Consider the following 20,561-nt stretch of genomic DNA (forward strand, 5'->3'; position numbering starts at 1 on the left):
CTGTCTTCTGACGCTTTTCTTTCACCTACCTGCATAGCTACCCATTTGGGGAAGTGTTCAATTTACACTGAGGGTTGTAAATACTTACTGGTAGAATTTTACTACCAAAGAGCTGACTATATTGAGATAAAAGTTTGTGAAACACAAGGTTACTTGTATGAAACTTTAACTGCAAATAAAACAAACTGATAGATCGACTTGGTTTAGAAAAATATATTCAAGTGTTAATCGCCTGGAAGTCAGCATTGCAGGAAGAATTATTGGAATAAGATGCCATGAGGTTCATGGTTAAAACAAAGAGAAATGCATATTACTAAGCTATAAAAGTGTGTAAATTTCCCCCAAAAAAGTAGAATACTTTGTGCTAGGATTTTAGTCCATGAATAAAATTGTAAAAATACTTAAGCATCTGTAGTTGCTGAAAATAAGTGTATTAAAAGTAGAGTCACTCTTAGACTTTCTGCAAATCAAAGAAAGAACAAAAGAGAATAAAGTGATCTTTTAGACAGATTAAAGACTGAAAGGTGAATATTAAATTAGATATCACCATTTTTTTCTGAGTTGATTTAACCTCCTGTGAAAAATAGCTGTCTTGTAAATGGATGTATATGAACTTTAGAAATCCACCTTTCAAATGGAATTTATTTCAGTGTGGCACAAATTCAGGGAAATGTCGCATTTATTCAAAGAGTTATTTGTTACTTAAAAGTTTAAGTGTTCTGACCAATGGAAAGTTAACAACAAAATGAAAGAAAGCTGAGAATAGCATGATTTAAAGAATGCCAAGTTGTAACCCGGGGATAGGTATTTGCATACTAATTGTAATCTTCCTGCTGTCACATTACCTTCAGCTTGAAGATCAGTCAGAAAGAGAAATTCCGCATCATCTGTGACAGTCAGACAGTGGAACGAAAAATGCCAGTGAAGTGAGTTGCTGTTTAAAGTTATTTTTATCTCAGAAGGTGCACAAATGAAACACTTGAGTCTTCATCAGTCTAGATGTTCTGTTTCCCCATTTGTGATGAATATGCTAATTGGTGCCTTTCTTCCTGGATTTCGTTTTTCTCCTTTATTAATTTTTCCTTCTTTTCTAAAATGTAACACTTCATGACTTGATTTTGTGGTTAATACTCTATACTTCCTAAAGTAGGGCTGGGTATCAAGTACAGAAATACCACTGAGTTTTCTGTAAATGAAGCTTTTCAAAATTATTAAATGCCAGCCATAGAGATATAATAAGCTAACTATAGGGTCCGTGCAGTAATGACTTATTGTTGGACTGTTTATTAAGAGAAGTGAAAGCAGATAGTAACTGCTGGGTAAGGAAGCAGCTGTCGCTCCCTGGAGCTCATGGACTCCTTGCTTGTATTTCCCATTCTCCAGCACACTGCTAATTGAGTGTGAACTGCAAAGTTGTTGGATTCCACATTTTTTAATGCAATACAACTGGTTCTAGCTGGCACAATTAGCAAGATAACTGGTAGCTTTCACGCAGTTCCCATCTGGCCTGGCTCTTCTCTGGACACATAATATGGGGACTGCTGGCCTTGATGGCACTTGCTTAATGAAGGAAGCAGAAAGGAAATCAGCCAAAACCCCATGAAATACTAAGTGCAATTTTGGCTACAGCTACACAGTGAATTTTCATGGCAAATCATAGACATACAAAAAGTTACTCTGATTATGCATGATAATTTTACAGCAAATACACACACACACACACACACACACACACAAATGAAAAGAGCCAGACAAACATTCTGTTAAAGTTACAACTAAAAACCCAATAAAAGGTGGAAAAAGAAGGGGGTCGCATTGTCCATTGTCTTAAGGTAAGCCATGTCATGTATAATCCAACCAAGTTAGTGCATTTTTTAATCAGTCACTCTGTTTCTTCCCCCAGTATTAATTCTCTCATTTTGTTTCTCTCTTTACATTTTGATAGTTGCTTATGTACAACATAAAACATATTTCTCACTCACTTCTACCACAAGAAACGTCCTAATTTTATCTGATAAGACTTAAGGATCTCTATATTCTGAAAACCAGTTTAGAAGAAATATTTGTGTGAATTGGAAGAAATTTCTATTGGAAGACAAAACACCTTCAAGGTATTTTCTATAAACATCCAAAATATGAACAAATACAAGCATACCCATTCTAGAAAAAAATTATAAAAAAAGTTTGGGTTACACAAAAATACACCTGTGTTGGATCATCAGTTATTAAAGGTGTAAAGTGTTACACCAGTATCAGCTCATTGTTTACGTGGTACATGAAAACAGTCTACAGTTTTTAAGACTGAATGAGTTGAAATAGATACCATGCTAACACTATGTGGTAATGATAATAAACATTTAACCAACATGGTAGGATTTAACTGGCTGTTGTTTCTCTCAGTTTGTTGATAGGTAGCATAATTTACTCCTCCATAGTGTAATAAAAACACAATGAACACAACGTTTAAATAACAGATTAGCCACAGTAATCTGTTCCAAAAGTAGCTGCATTTCACCTAATTTCTGAAAAGTAAATACTGTGTTACTATCAACCCTTAAATCACATTAGATAATCAATACTGAAAACTGCAAGTCAAACTCGAAAGTGCATGGGAGATCATGTGCTGAGGCATTCCAGGCTTCATAGAACACAGGCAAGGGTCTCTTTTCAGTGTGAAAGGGCAATGCTTGCCTTGTAACAATGTCAGCATTTAGTGGACTTTAAATAATACTAGAATATCCTATCTCTAGTTCTATTTTCTATAACGGTCTACAGTTCCACACTATCTATAATAATCTAGTATATCTCTCTAATTCAAAACATTAGGATTTTCTTTTGTCTTTGATTCTAACCACCCAAACTTTGCTTCCTTAGTTCTCTTTTTATCCTTTTCCTATATCAGTAAAGAGAATAAGAACAACTACTCTGTGTGGAAGCATGTCCTTTCCAAAAGACTCATTTACTGTGAGTTCTTCAAATTGAATATTCCTTCTGGTTTCAGTTCACCCAAACCTATGTCTTCTAAAGGACAACTGAGCCAGATGCCCTCAAGGACAGCTGTCCTTCCAACTCACACACATCACACATCAGGGTTGGGAGCGAGTCGCATGGGCTGTGGGCCCCAAAAATAGAAAATAACATTTATTCCTGTCTTCAGAAAATTTACACAAAATGCAGGAATATGCATTTACCCTTGAATGCTGTGATTCAGAATCTGGTTCTGATTGTTTTTCCTTGAAAGCTGTCCCTCTCTCTAAAAATGGATACACTGTGTGGCTCACTTTGAGCTTAAATTTCCTCTCTGCCCAATTCACTAACATATATTCTATAGGTACTACATAGCTTTAAATGTGAATACTCTACTGACCACAATTTAACTGTACACATTTCAAATGCCCATATGAGAATTATAGTACTATTTAAAGAATCTTTATAAGACCTAGTATTTGAGTCATCTGAAATATGACAAACTTATCTGACATAATAGGTTTTATAGTTCAGGAATTCAATATAAATTTAAACAGGACTAAGCTGCATTCTCTATTAATGAAAAGTGGGAAACTGAATAATCCAAATCTGTCAAAGCATCCATTTGAATGAAAAAACCATCTCATAATGATTTCACCACAAATCAGGTGTTCCCACAATTTAGTTCATTGAGGGACGAAGGAAAAACAGCTGCCTGTCACTGAAAAAGAAAATTCGAGGCAGGAAATAAAAAAAATGGAAGATAGCAAAGTGAATCCTTGGTCACCTGACCCCCCTATTATCATCTGAAAATATAACTACAACTGTAATGGTAGAGGAGCACAGTCATCCCAACACAAATTATAAATAACTGCAGCAGATTATAGAAAGTAATAGAATAGAAAACATAGAGATCGCGTCATACTACCATATTTAAGATTAGTTACTTTGATATGGAAATAAAAATTTTATAAGAGTGACTAGATACAACTCTAGTTTATTATCCATCATTTTAATAGAAATCTTTAATTAGACCATCCCCTTCCATAACCTAAGTTATTTGCACATCATGGCTACATAATCCAGCAATTTTTTGCTGGGTAGCAGATGTTTTTTTTATGGATGGAGGCTTATTTCATCAGGATCTTTGTTTATTAAGGGGAATAATGCATGATATATTTGCATCTCAAAAGTTTATCTCTTAAACTTAATTTATTATTTCTGTATCATATCCCCAAAAGTATACCTTCTTCAGAAGACTTAAGTCTATAAATTCTTTTACTACTTTGGAAAAGATATTACTCTGTTATGACAGATTCCTAGATTTACATAAATCAGCTGAAACCTAGAAGCATACCAGTCTAAGGAGAAATAAAGGCTGCCTCAGAGTGGGGTAAAGACTTCTCAAACTACTATAAATAAACATTTTTAAGATCAGCATGTTAGAAATCATTAATCAAAACTTTTAAAAACATTTTCAGATGCATAATTATGAAATGAAAATTTCATATACTGTGAAAACTTAGAAAATAGTTCATTCATCAGCATTGCTACCATCCTGCATTTGAGGACAGGCTCAACTATGCCACATAAGTAAATGATTGATTTACTTACTATTGAGAAGAAATTCACTATTGCTCTACAGAACCATGAGCAATATCTCTCCTGTGCCTTTATTTGAATTGAAGAATTTGCAAATATTATTAACTCTGTCAGTCAGGTTAATAAATAATTTTCAGATCTCAAATTACATCCCACTTTGTGTTGCTGTAGCTGTAGAAAACATTATATAATTATATATGGAAGTAATTATATAATTCTTGTTGACCTTTTGCAATTTGATTAATGATGCAAAGTTCATTAAGTGATGTAATTAAGCAAATATGCATAACTCAGTATGAGTACAGGTTATAGAAGAAAAAGCTCACAATGCTATTGACAAGGGTAGATGTTGTTTCTACAGATCACCAAGGACAGAAGGAATGGCATGGTCTGAAAACATGGACACACTGCTAACCAACCAAGGTAAGGTCCAACTAACAACTAGTCTTAAACTGCAATAATTAAAAAACAAATCACTTAAACAGGAAAATTGTAGACATATAAAGTGTGGGTTTAAGTTATATTGGAAATACAGATTTTCAACAATCATGCACCTATTTAAAGATCCATAGTCTAAAGGAAAGTAGGTTGAGCTGAAAATAAGACAAGATCATAGAAATTGCAAACATTAAAGCAAAAAAAAAAAAAAAAGCTCCAAATAGCAAGTGAGAAATACATCATTCAGTGTAAACAATGACTATATCTGCTACAAGTAAAGGCATACAAACCACTGGAAAGTTGAAAGGCTGAATAAATAACTTAATTTTTCATATCCTATGGACTAAAATAAAGTTTGAAATTATTTATTCCAACCGAGTTACTCTTTTTTTAGTCAACTCAAAAACATATAATTTCATGTGTGTAATAGATTTATATTATTGTTGTGTACATGTGTATTTACATTTAATATGAATGTTCAATGTGTAAATCTGGTATAAAATAAATAAAACAAAACATACCAGAGTGGATAAAAAAAGTAATCATCTGCAAAGGTATCTAGAACTTATGTTTGCTATATAAGTAACCCTACATTGCAGTAGTTCATCACATATGGGCATTATAGAAAAATATTGAACATGAAAAAAAAAAACCAGTACTGTTTGTACTATTTCCATTTAATTAAGTACCAGAATTCTAGAAAACACGAAAAACCTGATTATTCTTCATAATTGTTTACTCATGCACAAAGTTAGACAAAGTTACTCTTTATTATTTTTAAGCTAGTCATCCCTAGAACATACACATAAAATATTCCACATAACTCCTAGAATCCAACTAAGGAAATACAGTAATTACATCAAGGATGAATGCAATTTTGTAAAATTCAAAGGATTTTTTTCTTTCTTCATAAGTATTAGTATGTAGCCAAGGAAAAGACCAAGTTTATTGAAAATATCTCTGTAGATAGTGACCTGGCTGGTTTTATATCAGGCAGTTCTATGGGACAGGATGAGGGAGCAGAGACATGGGAGGTAATGGCTGGGATAAAGGCAAAGGCAAATGTTTTTACCTGCTTACCTCCTAGGATTTTATATTTAATGCCCACATAAATTAGAAAAATTGTAGGTAGATCTCACCACCTATTACTGACTTAACTGTACTTGTCAGGCCCTCTTGGATCTAACCAGGAAGTATTCTACCCTATAAAGAGTGCCCTCCGCTGAATATGATTTGAATTGCAGGTAGCATGTATGTACTCCAAAGTCACATATGTTGAACATCCTATGTGTATTTAGAAGAGTCGTTAAATAAAACAGCATGTCTCAAACCTAGGTCACTATCTCCCCGTTTTTCAGTCTATTCTACTTCACTATGTCCTAATTTAAGGTGTGTGGGTGGGAGAGGAAAGAAAATGATGTTGGTATTTCAGTCTTTTGTTATATGTGCAGGATGGATGAAAATAATAATTTCTTATAAATCCCCTTCTCTCTGGGGTACCTTCGGATAATCCTTATTGGGATAAGGTTTCATATATCTTAATGACACACACATTAAATGTTGCCAGATATGAATCTACAATATTCCTTCAGTTATGAAAGTATACCTTTTCCTCTGAAAAATAGATGTTAGCATAAATTCTCTTCAGACCCCTCAAGTTAACCATCTTTTGAACCAAACTCATGGAATTTTAACTAACTGTTACTAAGAGGATTTTTATAGCTTCGGTTGGTGTCACAAGCTTCGTGGATGTATTTTTAAATTCAAGCAAACGTGCAGTTAATTGAATTTTTTATAGTGCTCACATATTAACAACATCCTCACTCTCTAATATTTCTACTGAGAGTTTTAATTGGTACCTGATAACCTTTTGAAATAACTTGTTATTGCAATTCTATTTTGAATTTTAAAAAAGTCAAATATATTTTAAACCCCGTGTTTTCGGACACTTTAATCTTGCTCCACAAAGCCCTTTTCTATTTTCTCTCACCAAATTTTATTTCGCTTCTTACATGCAGCAAACAACTGACTCAGGCCCTTTTCCAGCAAACTTTTCTGCTTTATTTTCTTTTTCTTTTACTCTAGCCAATTTTTCCATTCCCCTGACTCTCCATAAACATCTTTCTTCTCTAAAACCTGGAGGGTCAGTTTTCTGAGAAAGGCGAGAGCTCTCGGGGAAGAGCAAACTTCAGTACAGGCAGAGGGGCCCTCATGGCAGGTGGAGGGAAAACCATTGAGGTTTATGAAGGCAAATCCTCTATGTGGCAAAGCTCCACTGTTTTCCTCTCCAGAGATACACTCAGCCTGTCTTAGCCCAGGCCCTGCCAGCAGGAAGGGCAGAGTACAAAACTGAATAATTGGAACTTGGGGTACTGACTTCGTTTCTTCAAGGACAATAATCTGCTGATGGTCTTTCTAACCTGCTATTGAGATGCATACTCTTTTTAAAAGGTTTTGGCTTTTTATTTAAGTAAAGTGGCTTATAATGCTATATATGATTCAGAGGTACATGTTTCTTCAGGTGTCAGGGGCCCTACATACAGCATAGCTACCACCAAAAAGCCTGTAATCCTCCTCTCAACCCAAGGGGTTCCCTCCCCAAGTTAGTCCCCACTCACCCCACTCACTCCCCTTCCACCCTTTGGGGCCTAATTCTACACTCAGATTTCCAGGGACTGTTTTTGCTTTGTTTTTTTCTGTTTCTTTGTTTTATTTCTCTTAAACATATTGAGCCCCCAACGTTTGAACAGGAATTATCTTCTCAAATGATTTCTGTGTGTAAGGAGAGAATTGCAGGGCACATTTTGATGAGGAAAGTAAACTGGTGGTCAGGAATTCAAATATCTCAGGAAGCATAGAATAATAAATATGGAAATTTTCTGAAAATAGAAGAATGGAGAGAGGTGGAACTGAGGGAAATCCTGCTGCAAGCGCTATTTGTTCTTATTAGATTTTTTTAAAAACATGTATATACTAGCCTTAGTACTCCTGCCTGTAGGGGACCCAAGGCCAACACTGGATAAAGTTTCTGGAGTAACTGTGCTGGGAGAATCTTGGAAGAGGGGCAGTGGTAAAGGGGCAGATGGCAAACAATGGCAGAAGCTAAGTTAGCACAGGTGCCAGGAGAGAGAAGGGGCGACATCCATTAGAGTGTTTTTCCTTAAGGTAACATTGGGCAAAAGCCAGTTTATTTGCTTCCTGAATCCAAATTGCCCATGTCCATATAAAGGGGAGGAGCCTTCACACCAATTATCTTGCCAGTTACTTATTTCTAGTTTACAGGTTAGAGTTGCCCAAAATGTATTCACGCCGAAGAAACACACGCAAGCCCTTCCTTCTTTGCTCTAAGGTCAACTTCTCAGCATCACATGATATATCTTCACCAACTCAAAGCAACAAAGACAGTCTTACTCTCAAGTTAGCACAATGTGATTATTATGACCTGGGCTTGGTGCAGCAAGTCCAAAACTCAAAGTCCGTGGGATTTCCTATAAATACCCACCATGAGGCCCTTCCTGGTGGCACAACAGGCTAAAAAGCACAGCACTGTGAAGCTGTCTTCAGCCACTGCAGTATGAGCTCGACCCCTGCAGGGAGATGATGCACGTGGCACAGCAGACCTCTCCTGTCTTACCCGCTGCTCCCCTCAGCAGTGTACTTCACCAATCGGCCTGTTCTGCTCCCCAGTCTGTCTCTGGTGAACCCTCTAACCACCTGCCCACACCTCTGGCCTGTACCCCAGCTCTGTATGCATAAATAAATCTTTAAAAAATAAATACCACCATGAAGATTTTCTCCTAAAACCAGCTCTTCGACTTCCCAGAGGTGGGAAAACAGTATACAGTTTTTCTTTGTTAGTGGAGCCACTTGTAGATTTATTTTATATTTATGATTACTCATTCAACAGAAGATATCCTCATGATGAAAACTAAAACATAAATATTATAGTTACAGGTCTGATAAGTATTTGTCATGGAATATGCAGATGCTGGCATTGTGTATGCACTGTGCTCTTTCTGGTCATGTTCTTCCGCTGTATAATCTACAAATGTTTTTCTTATGTATTTCATAGCTGGTCTAGATGCTTTTCGAACATTTCTAAAATCAGAGTTCAGTGAAGAAAATGTTGAATTCTGGCTTGCCTGTGAAGACTTCAAGAAAACAGAAAGTGCAGAAAAAATCCTTTCCAAAGCCAAGATGATTTATTCTGAATTCATTGAAGCTAATGCCCCTAAAGAGGTGAGTAAAATATTTCATGATAGTGAATATTACCTGCTAACAAATTCACTTTCAATTAAAAAGCACTAAATCCATCTAAAGGGAAATCAAATTGCCACTCTAAGTCAAGGAGAAAATGTCTGTAAACTGTAACTAGAAGTTCCTTAAGTGCGTCCTCTTTTTTTTTTTTTTACTATTTCAGCAAACATTTTTCAACACCTTTTAAGTATCAGGTATGCCACGCATTTCTGTTTTCTTAGCCCAACATGAAAATCTTGAAATTACTAATATCTCAAAATAAATAAATCTACAGTTAACCCTATAGAAATCTCACTTCAACATGTAGTTGGAATTTAACTTCGCTTGCGCAATTTTCTTTTGGAAAGCTATGGACATCAATGTGGAGTAAGTAGAATTCTACAATTTAAAACAGAAAATCATGTCAGGGAAGAAGATAACCACTAGCCAACAGGTTAAATTCTCACTTTTAATATGTTGGAAGTTCACATTATCACATGTAACGATGTCTTATTTTGCAAAATGAAGGTTGTTTACCTTTACTACCTTGATAGCAAAAATGAACCCAAAAAGTGAGGTGTCTATCCTAAGTGACCAGGATCTGCCTGTGTTGTGGTTGGATCAGGGAAAAAGAAAAGGATTTAGAGAGAAATTTGAAATATACTCCAATAATAGCCCCGAGAAGTGTTTTCTGTATGTCACATCTCATTTATAGATGATTTAGGTCTAGAACCAAAATCATGATCATCTTTCATGAACCACTTTAATATTCATTTAATATAATTAAAACTAGAGAAATTTATATTTTAAATTTCTTTGATTCATCATTGAATATATCATATAAGCAAAAAGTATTATTTTTTTAAGTTTTTAATATTTATTTTTTATTTACTTTTGCATATAAGAACTGGGGTGCAGGCCAGAGATGGGGGGTTGAGCAGATTCAACAGAGATAGAGTGAGAAGCAGAACAGGCAAATCTACTGAAATACACTACTGGGAGCAGTGGGCAAGACAGAAGAGGTCTGCTGTGCCATGTGGGTCAGCTCCTTGGCTGGGGATTAAATTCTTGCCTCAGTGGCTGGTAATCATTTGATAACTCTGAGACTTTAACCCCTGCAGCACAAGGGGTTAAACTCTTAGGCAAAGAGTTTTAATGCATAAACAGTAAACAGGAAGCTACATTAAACTACCTGCACTGAATATAAACAAAAAGTGTTAAGTCACCTTGCCCACAAAGTAAGCTATTGATATCTTCATAGGTGAGTTACTGTGTTTTTTTATCTCAAATTAAAATTCAGGGAATGAAAGAATTTATTGTTATGTGGGCAGAACAGATAAAGATCAAACCCTTTCAGAAAATCTAGGGCATAAATTTGCCTTATCAATTGTTCAAGCTCTAGATGGACACTAATTACTGCTACATATATTGGCCTAACACAAGATTACAGACAGAAACTACTGAAGCATGATGTGGAATTCATAGGGGGAAAAGAAAAGACTTTAATTCCTGTAGAGCTATTTCAACACTCATTTCTAAGTCTCCATCTGAGAATCAATAAATAATCCTGGAAAAAAAGAAATACAGTATATAAGATTTGTCAAGTTGATTAATGTCTCATGTTCTAACAGGCTTTGACATCAACTCTTAAAAATATCCTATTTATTGTGATATTGGTCAGAAAGTCAGATTATTTTCTTCTTTATGAATTGATCTAATTAGCAGTGATTGTTTTAGGATAACATTCTCAAACATTATGAAAAATCTTCTAATACGGTCTAATAAAAATTATTCAGATATACTACATAATAACCAGTTTTGAAAAATTAGTTTTATTTTCTTAACCTTTCTTTCCATTATATAAGTATATAGTAATAATTAAAATGGTATTATTTTAAGATTTAAAAAATATTTTATAGATTTTTATAATTTGTCCATCTATTTTTACTAAATAAATCATAATTAAATTATTGGCTGCTTTTCAAGTAATCAATTATATCATCTCATTGAAGAGGAGGCAATTATCTGTTGTCTAATAGAAAATGTTATGATTGGCTATGACAAAACTTAGTGAGAAGGAAATATACATATATATACATACACACATATTTGAAAGTCATTATCTTTTGTTCTATTTGCCATTAATTATTTCCAATTCAAATTACTAAAGGGTGTTTGCTTTTTGTATCATATACCAAGTGCAGTCTTCAAGACATTTCTTTGTATCTATCAGCTATATGTTAAATATAGTACAACTTCTCTTATGTTTATTTATATTTTGAGTGTCTATTTCCAAAATGAAATGTCAAAGTGGACAGAAAGATTGGCATGAAATAAAACCAGTCAAAAACACAACAGACAATGTAATAATGAAACCTCATTTATAGTTTGCTACTCCCACTGTGGGAAAAAGTGATTAAATATGGAGAGCTCAGGGATGGATTGCAGAGCTTTTTCACACATGAAAAAAACATGGCATGAAAAATATATTCATCAAGAGAACAAATGAACAAAGACTATTTTAGACTGAGGGCACAGTGGTATATTCATCAAGAGAACAAATGAACAAAGACTATTTCAGATTGCAGGCACAGTGGTATAGCATAGATGCACAGAGTTCCCTAATGTTTTCCAGAGATTATGAGCATTTTGATATTGCTAATGAGCTTGGATATGGAGCAGCAGTAGAGATTGAAAGTGGGAAGTACTCTAGATTTATCTACTACACAGACTTAACAAGACGAGATAATATATTTGATATGAAGGTTGGAAATTGATTTTCATAAATAGAAATTTAATTCAAGAATGATGTTTATGATAACATTCTCCATTATTTCTTTTTTGCTATAGTGGTATAACTGACTCATAAAAAATCAAATTATAAACAATTTCCTTGGTAGATTCCTAAAGTCAAGAACAATAAAAAGGTCATGTTATCCAGATGTCTATAAAATCCCATTTGCTTTCTCTTCACATTCTTATGTATTTATTTCCTCATCTATAAAACTGTTGGTATGACTTACTAATTTTTAATTGACACAATTAGACAAAACTTACTGAATGGTCTTGTCTATAAATCGACATTACTAATGGTTCTCAGTTTCCAGTTCTGATAGACAATAATTACACACAGAGACTGAACTCTCAGGTCTCTGTGAGATGGTAATTGCAACTGAACTTCACAGTGAGTGTCAACTTCGCTCCAGTTTCTGCACTAATAGAAAAATCTAAAATTTGGAGAAAACGAAGCCTAAATTCACACTCTGATTCCCTCTTTTGCGGGATCTTATGCTTAACCATTTCATCTCTTTGAGCCTCAGTTTCGTCATGTAAAAATGCATCCATTTATCAAAGAGCACAATAACATAATCACATGGGCAGGTGAGAATGATGAGTAGAGTCATGGGTCTAGAGTTTACATCATCCAGAAGTGCTCTGAAACATCTTACCCTTTGTTTTCTTTAAATAAATCATACAAAGTGCCCATCAATTAGAAGCAACAATAGCTAGCTTCTTCTTTTTTAAGTTTATTTATTTGTGCATACAAGAACTGGGGTATTGACCAGAGGTGTGGGGGGTAAGAAGAACCACCAGAGACAGAATGGGGAACAGAACAGGAGTGGGGAATAGAACAGGAAGATGAACTGAAATTCACAGCTAAGGGAAGCAGCCAGTAAGACAGGAGAGGTCTGCCATGTCATGTGGGTCACCTCCCTGGCTGGACATTGAACTCATACGATAGTGGCTATCGATAGCTTCATAGTGCTGTGCTTTAACCTGTTGTGCCACCAGGGAGGGCCAACAATAGCTAACTTTTAAGAACATATGAAGACAGTCAGTTTTAAAAAGCTTGGTAAATATATATACTTGAATATGTTATTCAAACATGTAGGTAAATCACTAGTTTCAAATAAAAAGAGGTGTTCCTTGAGAGAATTATACCGGGATATTCAGAAGGAAATATTTCAGGAAAGAATAGGTATAAATTGGAGATATTCACTAGATGATTTGAAAAAGAAAATTATTTGACAAGCAATATATATTCTCAAGTGCACCTGTTTTGCCCACCATAAGAACCTGTGAGTGGCAAAGGAAAAAAAATTCTTAAACTTGTCTTTATTCTTCCTTCAATTTGGACCACTAATTTTGTAATTTGGTAATTTCCAAGAAAAAAAAATGTATTATTTGGTCTCAAGGCAAAGTAAACCTTCAAAAGTTTGAAGTAATATTTTCATATTAAGCAAGGATCTTATCATATTTTTTTAAATTTTTTTTAAGATTTATTTATTCATACAGAACTGGGGTACAGGCCAGAGATGTGGAGGGTGAGAGGGCTCACCAGGGACAGAGTGGGGAGCAGAACAGACAGATCAATGAAGTACACTGCTGAGGGGAGCAGCAGGCGGGCAGGAGAGGTCTGCCACGCCATGTGGATCCCCTCCAGGGCAGGCGGGGATCGAACTCATGCAGAAGTGGCTTAACTTCTTAGTGCAGTGCTTTATCCCGCTGCACCACCAGGGAGGGCCGGATCGTATCATATCTTAATAATTATTCCATTTTTATAGATTTTTACTTATATGGGAAAAATTTGATTAAGGTAGAAAAGATGCAAATAAGGAGAAAACTGTTTATATTGATTGCTGTTCTGTGAAATTAGAAAATGTGTCAAATCATGTTTAAAATTATGTAAATTAATCTTCATTTTAATACCTAACCAGAAACAAATACAATTGGCATTTTTTTAAGTCACAAAATATTCGTACAACATTTTTAGTTCTTACTTGTCTTTATCAACTGTGAGGACAATATACCCCATAAAGTAAAAAGAAACTAGTTGTAAAGGAGACATCTCAACTGGGCAATGGAGTACACTTTTTTTTAATATTTGTGTTGGAATTTACCTTTTATTTTTAATGCAGTATGGTGGTATTTATCAGCTCATATTCTAATTCCCATCAATAAACGCTTACTCTAAGTCATCCATTCACTTCCTAATAAGACAAAGTCCTCAAGTGCAAGGAAAGATTAGCCTAGGGAGGAAAAAGGGAATAGACAATTAGATCACAATGTGATGTGTAAGCAAGCAGCTCCCCATCAGGAAATGTAAGAAAATAAAATAGGTTGACACTATGGTTTGGTTCACAAGAAAGTTTCAATCCAGTTGCGTTGAAAATGAAATTTATAGAACTGTAGGAAAATAACAAAGCAACAGATGATTACATGCCAAAACATCTACATACTTAAAAGGATCTAATGCTTGACTAGTAGGCGACAGGATGATGGGGAAAGGGTTTTTATTTTAAACAAGTTTAGCTTAAAACTGTATCTAAAGGGGAACAAGTAGATGTGTGAATTACTGGTAGAAAGAAACCCACTAAAATGCACTCAGAGAGGTACTTCCTGACTAGCATGCCAGGTTGCTTTTCTTTTTATTTTCCTGTTGTAGTCAGAGTATTTCCTTGCATTTGTAAATGCCACACCCAGTGTGGTGGCACCATTCTGAGACAGGGAGAACAGGCTGGCCAAGAGGCACCAAAGGGAAGGTCATCTATGCATGAGAGACAAAGGAAGCATTCTCAGCATGGAAGATTGTTAATAGAATCGGTGTGCTTAGGAAGACAGAAGAAAAAGAATTTCAAGCAGTATTTACCACTAAAACTCTCCCAAATTAAATTCCTTGTGGAAAAATACCCAGTCGTACCGGCTCAGCCCAAAGCAGGCTGCTGATGTCCAAAGCTTGCCACAAATCTACGGTATCTACTATCAGGCAACCACAAGAAAGGGGTGAGGTGGTTCTCGGTGAGCTGGAGTGAAGGCGACACACAGAATTCAAACCACCGCATCAGGATACTGACTGCTGTTGTCTCCAGGAAGGACGAGGAGCAGACTGCACCCATCTTACCCATGAGTCTCTTCCTAGTGACACTTCCAAGTTTCTACATTTCTCTCCTGCACGTCTCCTTCCATCTGTTTCCTCCAAATTGCCCATCTCACGGGTCTCCCTCTCATCTGTCTATCCTTCTTGTCCCCGGGATGGCTGTCCCCGAAGCAGAAAGCCCAGTTCACAGCATACTGTGTCTTGGAACCCAAGGAGACTGCAGAGAAGTGGGGCAAGAAGAAAGGGTGCCCCCATCCCGAAGGAGAATCTGAACAACAGTCCTGCCCCACAAGCTGCTGTTTGCCAACAGTAGCCCCCAAACATAGAACGATCTCCAGATAAAATGAGTTGACTTATTATTACCCTCAGTTTTTGTATAGTAATTGATAATTGGATGTATTATTTGCCAATCATCATGCTGGTGGGTTAAGGAAAAGAGCAGAGTCCCCGCACAGAGAAAGCTACACATCTTCATGGAAGTGTCCAGTTCTCATAGGGAAATCTAAGGGGTGTGGTAGCACTGAACAAGGTAATCCAAGTCTGTGGGGTCAGGAAATTCATCTCAAAAGAAGTCACCAGTGAGCTTTGATCAGAAATGTGCAGGTAGCAAGAAATAAGACAAGGTAGACATAATAAAGGAAATGAGAACAAGAGAAAGAAAGGTCCAGCAAAGAGCACCCAGGTCTGAAAATGTTGGTATAGGAAGCTGAGCACTAAGGGTGTCGGGGTGCCAGAGGCACCCACACTTCTAGGGAACCAGTGATTTCTGCATCAGGATTATTTAATCTTAAAATTGAATGGATCTCTTAAAAGGAAAGAGTTGAAGGAGTATGGGAACAGAGGGGAGGAGAAGAAGAAAGAGAGAAAAATAGGAAGAGGAAGGGAGGTGGATAATAAAGAAAAACTGAGCGAAAGAACTATCATCAGCAAGGTGTTTTTTATGAACTGTCTTGCGTGATCATCACGGCCACATCTTAGGATGTTCTTCAGTCAGAAAGTGATGAGCCTAGAAACTGTAAGATACACAGATCACGAGGAGAGAGGTCTCCTGCCCATGATTTTAGGTTTCAGATGTCTTTCCTAGATGTACTGCTAATTTTAAAATGCTCATGAAACAGCCTGGGAACTACTGTTTATACTACAGGCAAAAGCATAAAATTATCTTGCCACAGACGGTCTATCTTCCCTTCAATCAAAAGCTTTCTTTCTTTTCTCACATTCTCTCTAATGTATTTTCTTAAACTATGTGGTCCTGGCTCAAATGTAGCATCAGGAGAGGGGAAATGTGACAGGGATATTTCTTCTAATAATTTGCAGTATCATGTTGGTCTTCAGGGTTGATGCATTTCAGTTCAAAAAAAAGTGCTCAGACATTGTTTTCAACTTCTTTACCTCCTGGGCCATGTAAGTTAACCTCAGATAAGCATGTTGAGGGCTGGTAACAGAAATCAGTCACTGGCTGCCTGCCACGTGTTTCAGCTAGTTCTAGCCTTTGTAGATCTAAAAATAGATATGGTGTTATGATGTATATGGTGTTATACAGTATATGGTGTTATACAGTATATGTGCTGATTTCTTTCATTTCTCTTGCCCAGTTGATGTTAATACTGTCTCCCAACTCATGTCATCTATTTCTGTCTCCAAAGCCATGCATAACAACAGAGCACAAGTCCTTCCAGAGATGGATTCCTTCTAGACGTCACAAACTTGACTATTCACAATTTTAATAGCTACCCTGGAGACTATTTTACCGTATCCATTGGTCTTTAATGATGCCAAAAATGAAGGAATAGTATAGGTGGTAGTGGAGATTAAATAGAATTATGTAGCTCCAAACATGATTATAGACAGTTTTAATTTGAATAGTAATTTTTCAGCTCTGTTGTGAATGAGGTGTAAGATGCTGCCTGATCTATTTTAGCAGGGCGTTTTACATATGCGTGCTCACACCCTTTGCATAATGACAGTCTCCTGCTACACTACTACACATTTCAAAGAGGACAGGCTATCCATTTGCATGTGAGAGCACACTTGAAAACTTTTCATTCAAATTATGTGAAAATATAGGAAGCACAGCTTAGGGTCAAAAGAGAGTCAAAAGGTAGACTTGAAATGCATTCTTTCTGCTAAAATAATTTGTTAAAAGCCAAAAGAATTTAAATCTGCTGGTGTAGAAAAGAGCAATTTGGCTTTCCTAACTTGCAGTTAACAAAACCATAGGAGTATTAAACTAACCTGGATCTTTATGATAAAACTGTTTTTAAACACCACCACAGACATCATTCATGAGGCAGTCATTTGAATGCAATGGTTTGTTGTCAGTGTCAGCTGTGTCGAGGCCTTTTCAAAGTTGACAGGATTTAAAAGCCTCTAAACGTTTGTGATGACATCTCAGCTGTCATTCCAGAAGAATCACGCTCCTTCCAGTTGTTCTCTGAGATTGGCAGAGTCATGGGCTCAGAGAGCTAAGATAACTCATGACCTTTTAAAAAACATGCAAGTAAAATAGTGTTTCTCAGAGACCTTGAAATGAAAGGTTTCTAACAAACTAACGTGACTATTTCTTATCAGTAAATAATAAAGATAATAACTATTTTTACCAGTTAATACAGGTAAGGTCAGGCGTGGGTCCTGGGCAAGCTTGAGAGGTTGATACAGTCCAAGCTTCTTTCTCTGTAGCCCACAGTAAGTAGCCCTGGGAGTGCTTCAAGATCAACAGTTAAAAAGTCTGTGTCCCTCAGGGGGTCACCCCTAAGAGATCCTTCCTGCAGTCAGCCCAACCTCATCCTTTCCTCTCTTATTTTCTGCTATCAAATGTATTCGTGAACTTCTGGCACAACCCCACTGAAAATGAAATTTCAGAAGAGTGAGAAGCTGGGAGTGCATACTGCAGACATGGGTGCTGACATGATCCCGTTAGAGAAATACATGAGTTGATATATATGTCCTTATGGTGTCAGTTTTTCTCTTAGTGCTGTTTCCAGGAGTCAAGAAGAGAGATCCGGCACTGGTGAAAGCCTATCCTCTTACCTCACCCCATTTCACTTCCAAGGAGCATTTAATGGAATAGATTATGCTCTCTCTGAAATACTATCTTCAACTGACTTCGAGTACTTAAATTCCTCCTCCCTAACTGACTTAAAAAAAAAAAATGTTGAAGAGTTTTCATTAAGTTATATTACCAATTAGCTAAGTACAATTCCAAACAGAAAATACTAAATCATCGCCTTTTATATTTGGTCACCAAAGCATTATTATAGATGCCCTATTTCTTTCTTTCTTTTTTTTTTTTTTTTTTTTTTTGTGACTGCTCTTTAACAACTTCTTTCTTTGTTCTTGCTCCCAATCTAACATGTGCTATAATGAGAGGAGTCAGTCCTCTCTTTTTTCTGCTTATGCTAATGCTACTCAATTATCTGCTCTAGGCCCATGAGTTTAAAAGGGTGTCTCAAACATGGCACCATCAAGTCTGGGTCCTGATTTTCTGCTCAAAAATTTATTCTACCTGAGTTTCTACATCTCAGCTAATGGCAACTTTTGGGTTTGCTCTAGCTGAGTAATTGGTAGCCATCCAGATTGTTCCATCAGCACTTTCTGTTATCTCATTTTCAGTATATTTTGAAATCCAGTAACTCTTAAAGATTTTGTTTCTCAGCCAAACTCAAGCACATAACTATTCAGACACAAATTCCTTTCATTCTCTTCCCAAATGTCTGAAATCTATGCATTTCTCAACAGACCGGAGGCATTATGCAATCGAATACCTGAACTTCATTGGTGGCTCCAACTTTTCTTCCTTTTATCCAAAAAGGTATTTGTACCCGTTGGCAGCCAGTAGGTTTTGCTCAAATGTATCTACATCAGTCCCTTACTTCAATTTCTACTCAAACTTCTACTCAAAGTTCTCTGGTTACCAGAAACTTCCTTAACAAGATCTGCAAGGTGGGATGACCCAGCACCTCTTGCGTCTCCAGGCTAGTGTCTCTTCCCCTCAGACTCACTGGTTTCATTTAGGGCACTGTCCACTTGCAGTTCCCTCCCTTACTCATCTATAACTATATTAATAATTCACAGATCAGTTTAAGATCTGGTCTCTTTCAGAAAACTTTTCTTTCAGAAATATAGTTTTCTCCTTTGGATTGGGCTTTCAAAATCTATCTTCTTGTTAATTTTTCAGTCAAGATCTCATAAGTACATTTCATAAGTAGCCACTCAATGAAAAAATTTTGAATGAATACATTTTAGTATAACTACAAAGAAAGTACTCTTTCAGATGTATTAGTTTTTACCCAAGAAAAAATGGGGGTAATAATACTATTATTATAATAAATATATACTATTATTATAATAACAGTACTATTATTATATAATAGTGTGATATAACATAGCCATATATTATATGTGTGATATAATATAGCCATATAAATGATTAGCAGGTGAGTACTAATGTACAATAATTATTAACTAATATTATTAAGAATTAAACAATAATCTTTAAATATTCATAAGATTGTTTTAGAGTAAACATTATGGATGGCTCAAATGTTTTTTTGTCACAGCAGAAGACAGAGTCACTAAGCAAAAATTCTATGCAGAGAGGACTTGATATAGAATTTGGAGTATGCATATCTGCTCTGCTCATTTTGTGATGGATACACAGAGAAACGAAAGGAATTAGTGAAAGAAACAGGGACCATCACAGATAAAAGACAGGTTAATTCCATGTCATGAACTATTAAGCTCTCTTTGTTGTGGCAAATCCGTCTTTGATAATCAAATTGAACACTTAATATCCACAGCATGGCCTCTGTAGTCAGATATGTTTTAGCAAGAAATCAACTTCCTTAATATTTTTAAATGAAAATAATGTATACTAATAAGGAAACTTTTGTGATGACTTCTGAGGTTAGGGAAGATTCCTTGGAGGATATTCAGCTTAACTAAACCCTAAAGGATGAGGAAAATTTGCTCAGTACAAAATTGGGGTGGGGTGGGGGGTGTTGAAGGGGATTTTAGATAGGGAAAGAGTATAATGGGACCTTGAGGTGCAAGGTTACTGAGGGGGCAGAGTGTGGCCCAGCTCTTTGTATGCCATTCACACACTGAGACGGGGAACAGAGCGCTGATGCCAACTAAGATGTTTAAATTGATGTCATAAAAAAATAATGGGATTACTGCTGAACATTTATCAGAGGAAAGTGTTATTTTGGCAAAATTCAATTTAGTAATGCTAGCTATAATAGAAGACATTGTAGCAAGAGTATCAAACATGAGGAAAACTCAGGTTTAGAAAAACACAAGGTTATAAAAGACAAGAGGAAGGACCTCCCCTGGTGGCGCAGCGGGTTAAAACACAGCACAAAGAAGCTTAAGCCACTTCCACATGAGTTTGACCTCCTCCTGCTCCACATGGCAGGCAGACCTCTCCTAACCCCCCCCC

At 36.1% G+C, this 20,561-nt stretch overlaps 1 protein-coding gene across 1 annotated transcript in view; it reads left to right on the forward strand.

Moving 5' to 3' along the window:
• RGS21 (regulator of G-protein signaling 21) overlaps window positions 1-20,561 on the forward strand; it is a 43,081-nt gene that overhangs the window by 18,845 nt on the left and 3,675 nt on the right. The window contains exons 2-4 of the mRNA XM_004685458.1: window positions 852-926; window positions 4,916-4,992; window positions 9,080-9,246. Coding sequence (XP_004685515.1) covers window positions 916-926; window positions 4,916-4,992; window positions 9,080-9,246 — 255 coding nt within the window. The 5' untranslated portion in view covers window positions 852-915. The remainder of the gene's footprint in view (window positions 1-851; window positions 927-4,915; window positions 4,993-9,079; window positions 9,247-20,561) is intronic.

Source organism: Condylura cristata, unplaced genomic scaffold, assembly GCF_000260355.1.
Source record: "Condylura cristata isolate star-nosed mole 26May11 unplaced genomic scaffold, ConCri1.0 scaffold00018, whole genome shotgun sequence".
Taxonomy (NCBI): domain Eukaryota; kingdom Metazoa; phylum Chordata; class Mammalia; order Eulipotyphla; family Talpidae; genus Condylura; species Condylura cristata.